At 39.0% G+C, this 6024-nt stretch overlaps 1 protein-coding gene across 1 annotated transcript; it reads right to left on the reverse strand.

Moving 5' to 3' along the window:
- Positions 1–4107: 4107 nt before the first annotated feature.
- Positions 4108–6021, reverse strand: LOC6035113. Its single transcript, XM_038266553.1, has 3 exons — positions 4904–6021; positions 4661–4842; positions 4108–4601 (listed from the first exon to the last, which is right to left on the reverse strand). The coding sequence occupies exons 1-3, from the start codon at positions 6019–6021 to the stop codon at positions 4219–4221; spliced, it is 1683 nt and encodes a 560-aa protein (XP_038122481.1). The 3' UTR covers positions 4108–4218.
- Between the last annotated feature and the right edge of the window lie 3 nt (positions 6022–6024).

The raw sequence follows: 6024 nt of genomic DNA on the forward strand, positions 1-6024 counted from the left end.
TTCCATTAAACGCAAACTCAAGCTGAAACAACATTTCCGGAGTTGCTTCAATCAATTACAATTTTTGTTTTGAATATTTCTATTCGATTTAAAATCGAAAGGCAGAAACATTTAAAAAATGTGCCTGAAAAAAACGAAAACTTGACGAATTTATTGACGTTTATACTTCTTCATGCAAGACCACTCCTGATTCGGAGCTTTTATACGGTATGTCCACGCATCCAGCCTTTCGATTGTCGATTCTTTCAAATGTGATCCGTTCACAGAATCCGTCTCTGCGCTTAATGCAACGCAGTAGGCCTGGCCGCTTTAACTTTTCATTACACTTTTCAAACTGAGATCAGGAATCGAGACAGCGTAAACTTGTCATGTGGCGTCCATAAACCACGTGGACAGTTTTTTAAAATTCATCAAATAAAGCTTTTATTTCTCAAACATCGATAGCCGATTATCAATAAAACAAACGAGCTAAAAGCCGTGCACGCTCATTCATGAGCATGAGGGCTTATCAGGTAGCTCGTGCTAGCTCATGCTCATCGCATGCGCTCGCCTCGTCAGCTTAGTTTTTTTTCAGAGTTTTATGATACAATATTCTATTTTGAATTAAATTATCGTTCAAGAATGGCTGACTTGCAATCAAGACACATTTGCTTAGAATTGGGTACTAAAGCCCTATGTCAATTTTTATGTACAACGGTAAAAAACAGGATCAAGAAACCATTTCTGATTACTTTTTTTCATTTTAATGTAAAAAAAAAATGACAAGACAACATTTTTTCGATGGATCAACTATGGTCCCCTTGGAACGAGCTGTCAAGTAGGAACTTTTCTGTCAAGAAGGACCGCGAGGTTAATTTTTCAAATTGATTTAAAAATCCATTTTAAACTCTTACAATAATATCACAAATTTAAGCTTAATTTTAGGACCAAATTCCATACCCTCTTTTTAGCTTATAATTTTAACTTTCATATTTAGACTAAACTTTCAAGGAATGAAATTTTTAGGTCTTAAATAAGCCGACAGGAAGGCAATCGATTTTTGTTTTATATTGAAACATAAATTTTCTTGTGGGCAGGCTCATTTCTCTTTTATTTATGAATTTATTTGGAATAGACTTCTATAAATAAGATGGTTTATCGAAATTCATCTAAGACTCAGATTTGACATTTATTATGCCAAAAAAAGAATGACGTAATATACTACCAAGAAAACATTGTTGTTTTCCTTAAAGATACTTTTCAGTTTAAATAAAAAGTTGCCCTTCACGTGTTATCAACTTTAGTTTTATAAATATGATTATTAATTCAAATAACGATGATAATTCTAATTTCTCATCTAAACTCTGACTTCTAATGAAGCTTCAAAACATGTTTTTAAGGCTCTGCTGAAAAAAAAAAGTTATTATTGTATACCCGTTACAGGTAAAAAAGACCACTCAATGGGCAAAAAATGAGCGCGAGCGATGAGCATTTTCGCTCATGAAATTTATGAGCAAACATGAGCAGGAGCAAACGTGAGCGAATGAGCGAAAAATGCTCGCTCATGAGCAGATGAGCGCTCAAATCGCAACACTAAAACAAACAAACACTTGTAAAATTTTCGAACTTTCTGAAAAAAAACATGTTTTCAAAATTTTTAAATGTAGCATAATGCGAACGTTAAAGTTTCAGGATCAACTCGGATCATTTTGCACTTTTGGACAAAATTGTAGAGCAAATATTAACCAAATTTCCACACAATTAACACCACCATTTTTCAAAAATTTACATGGAAACTTTAACTTTCAAAAGCGATCTTAATTGATTTGGTTCAAAATTGAGCCAAGAGGGGCCTTACCTAAGATTTTTGTTTTCTTGTCCTGGCTATCTTTTTTGAAAAAATATTTTTTTAACATAAATTAGGATTAAAATGGCTATAATTTGAAAATGATGCATTTTAAATTTTTATTCAAAGCGTTTTTTCCAGTTTTTTTTTTAACAGTCAAAATATAACTCCACAGTGCAGCATTTCAAAATTTGAGTTTCTATTTACCAAATACCAAATCATCTCAAGATTAGATTTTTGAAAATTCAGCCAGACCAACTAGCAACATTGCACAGTAATCCAGAACGCAAAATTAAGTGGAAAATGGATTTTCCAAAAAATGGTGAAGTTTTGGAGCTTTGGTGTCTTCAGACGAGTTGTTGCAAATAGAAAGGGGCAACTTTTGATTTGGTTGAAAATTAGGGTGGTTCACGATTAAGGTGATTTTCAAAATCTAACCTTTCAGGAATATTTTTGGGAATTTTTTCGTCTTCTAGAAAGTTGTCAGGCTTGCCATTTCATGCAACTTTGTCGAAGACATCAAAATTTTATCTCGTAATCTACGCCTTCTACGACCAAATTTAAAGAAAGCATCAGAGCAAACCTTCAAAAATCCGTTTCTTGAACGTGGCAATTCAGGGTTGAGTTTTAGAGAAAAGTAATGTTTGGGGCACTTTTAGAACTCTAAAAAACAAACATTTTTCTTATTTGACATGTCAATTTGGACCTAAGGGTCAAAAGTTACAGTCATTTTAAGGTAGAAAAGATGCAAATTTAAAACTTAAGTATCTCGAAAAGGCGCAAACCAAATTTGAAGCACCAGGTTGCATCTGAAAGAAGAGATCCAGCACTACAAACGGTGAAAAAATCTCAGGGGTGTTTTTCTTTTTTTTTTTTTTCTTTTTAAACTCGAGATATCTCCATTTGAAAAAGCCTAATTTTCAAGGGAAAACTATATGGGACCTCCCTAACGAAATTCGAAAATTTTCCTAATATATGTTTTTCCATGTAATTTTGCCCGCTGAATCTGAATCTTCTCTCAGAATTGAGCCAAAGTGTCGAAAAATCGATTTTTGGTCATATTTTGGGTTTAAATGATAATTTTACATGGAAACCCAAAATATGATCAAAAATTGATTTGTTGACAATTTGACTCAATTCTAAGGACAGATTTAGATTCAGCGGGCAAAACTACATGGAAAAACATATATTTGGAAATTTTTCGAATTTCGTTATGGTGGTCCCATATGGTTTTCCCTTGAAAATTAGACTTTTTCAAATGAAGATATTTCGAAAAACACCCCTGAGATTTTTTCAGGGTTTGTAGTGCTGGATCTCCTCTTTCAAATGCAACCTGGTGCTTCAAATTAGGCTTGCGCCTTTTCGAGATACTTAAGTTTTAAATTTGCATCTTTTTTACCTTAAAATGGCTGTAACTTTTGACCCTTAAGTCCAAATTGACATGTCAAATAAGAAAAATGTTCGTTTTTTAGAGTTCTAAAAGTTAAAGGTCATCACTTTTCTCTAAAACTTAACCCTGAATTGCCACGTTCAAAAAACGGATTTTTGAAGGTTTGCTCAGATGCTTTATATAAATTTGGTCGTAGAAGGCGTAGATTACGAGATAAAATTTTGGTGTCTTCGACAAAGTTGCATGAATTGGCAAGTCTAACAACTTTCTAGAAGATGAAAAAAATCCCAAAAATATTCCTGAAATGTTAGATTTTGAGAATCACCCTAATCGTGAACCACCCTAATTTTCAACCAAATCAAAAGTTGCCCCTTTCTATTTGCAACAACTCGTCTGAAGACACCAAAGCTCCAAAACTTCACCATTTTTTGGAAAATCCATTTTCCACTTAATTTTGCGTTCTGGACCACTGTGCATTGTATGGAGAGTTGAGTGGAAAAAAATGTAAAATAATGCGATATCTTTTTACATAGAGAATGCATGCACAAAGTTTAATCCAAATAAATAAAAAAAAGAAAAAAATACAAAGAACCGTCGATTTGCAAAAATAGGAATACGGACGATTCGTCGCCTCAAGCTCGTTCAAGTCTCTCCCGCGTCGTGATCGCGAAAATTGACAAGCAAAAAAAATGACAATCGGCCTTTGCAACGGATCCACTGCATGGCAAGCTTTGTGAGTGGGGGAGAGAGAGAGAGCTTTTGAGAGCGATGGTGGTGGTGCTCGGCTCTCTCGTTCGTGACACTTGGGCTGTCAAAAAATCGTAAAACAGAAAAGACATGAATTATTGGAGTAAAATTTTGATTTCTTTCGGATATGCGTTTCCTATGCAATCATTATTTGAAGGAGGGTTTCTGTGAAGTTTACCATGACAGCTCACATTTTTTTTCACTTTTCGATTCCTTAACGGGGAACTTGATTGACAGCTTGGTCGCAGCGTGCACATCACTGATTTTCCGCGACGTTCAGCCCCTGCTTGCAGCAGAGAATGCCAACACGTTCCGGCTTTGGCGGCGCTGGTTTCGTGTTGTTTTCATCCGTATTGACGACGATCCAGTCCATGAGGCGCGACACGTTGGCGTACACCGGCAGTCCCCGCTCACAGCCAGTCATCACCCCAAACTGCACGAACCGGACACCACCGCGGTGCCGAACGGGGTAACCCACTGGGGACCCTTCGCGGGCGTCGTCGTCGCACGAGGTCGTGAATTCGAGCGTGGCCTGCCGCAGGGTTCCGGCGGACGAGCCCCAACCGGTGACGATGAACTGGTCCAGCTGGAGCGCACGCAGTTCCGGGGTCACCGGAAGGCAGATGGGTTGGATGTGGTCTGTGTGGGATTAGATTTTTTTAGGGTTAAGGTGTGGCATCGACATTTTTAAGGTGTACCTTCGAACGTGACATCTTGGTTGAGTCGAACCAAGGCGATGCTGTCGCCCATGTGTTCGTTCTGATGCGTTACGATAAATTGTATTGGATAATCTCTAACAGGAGGAGCACAGTCGGTGTCGTCGTTTGCGTTGCAATCGATGTCCTGACCCATGGTGTGCTCTCCCAGTCGAACAAGTTCACTGCAGAAGGTTAAAAAATTATAAAACTCTGATGGTCGTTGGTTTTAAAGAAGGTTCTTACGGTGGTTCCTTCACAGCAGTGCATCGAGAGTTCGTTAGTACGTAACGGTTGCTGATCAGCGATACGTCACAAACATATTCGATTGCATCCCTCGACAGAAGGTCTCGGCGAGCCAGCAGGGCCATCCACGGATACGCAAAAAGTGGGGCGGTTTGACCCTTGATAACTCCATCCCAGATGAAACTTCCGCACTGACGAGGCAAAAGATTTTGATATTGTTGCGTTGGATCCACCTGCGTGCCATTTACGACGGGGGTTTCATTCGCTAGGCCTGTTAGATTGGTAGTACTACTGATCCACTTAAGGAAGCTGAAAATCTTGGTTACACCTGCGTAACCATCCGTTCGACATTGATCTGTCGTTTCTGCTTGAGGAATGTGAGATATCATTCCCGTTACGTACCAAATTCCTCTTATCTGTACGAAAATGCCATTTCCTTCGTCACCTTTACAAACATCAGTTCCGTTTGGTGATCCTACGCAGAATAGTGAAATATTTCTGATTGCGTTGTAGGGGCCGCCTAGCTTCAAACAATCGTCGTCATGTACGCTGAGCTGGCGGCTTATCTGCACCGTTTCATGATCGTTCTTGGTCGGACCCCATCCGACAACCGTTCCAGACTTGATTCGAGAAGATACCTGGTTGTAAAAAATGCAAACTGGCTGAACCAGATCATTAAACTGTACTTCGCGGCGTAATTCGACCAGGGTTATCATAACTGCCTTCATTTTGTTCCAATGATAGGGAAAATGAAACCGTTCAACACTTCGATACTGGCCAGTGCCCAAGCTCAGAACGTTTAGATTATGTATTCCAACGCGGATGTAGTGTGCTGAAGGATACATGTAGTGACGATCAACCTCTGACAAACGGCAGACACCGGCGGTCAGCACAAACGTCGAGGTGATAAGCGTTCCTCCTGCTTTATAAGCTAGGAATGATTGGTTTTTAGGCCTCTGGTAAATGGCCACGTGCCACGGCCACTGCCCGGGATAGGTTCCACCTTCCTCGTTGGAGCTCAGCAGGGAAGAGTTGATTCTCGGAACGCCACAAACCGTTGCCTCACCGTAAAACACCATCAGCAGAAAAATACACACTTCCAAAATATAGACCGCCATCTT

The sequence above is a fragment of the Culex quinquefasciatus genome, chromosome 1 (genome assembly GCF_015732765.1).
Source record: "Culex quinquefasciatus strain JHB chromosome 1, VPISU_Cqui_1.0_pri_paternal, whole genome shotgun sequence".
NCBI lineage: Eukaryota > Metazoa > Arthropoda > Insecta > Diptera > Culicidae > Culex > Culex quinquefasciatus.

Excerpts from the sequence above, each read along its gene's own strand:
- LOC6035113 (XM_038266553.1), bottom strand. The coding sequence starts at position 6,021 with ATGGCGGTCTATATTTTGGAAGTGTGTATTTTTCTGCTGATGGTGTTT. Across the intron at positions 4,843-4,903 it reads ACTGCTGTGAAGGAACCACC|TGAACTTGTTCGACTGGGAG; the intron begins GTAAGAACCTTC and ends AACCTTCTGCAG. Across the intron at positions 4,602-4,660 it reads CCAAGATGTCACGTTCGAAG|ACCACATCCAACCCATCTGC; the intron begins GTACACCTTAAA and ends AATCCCACACAG.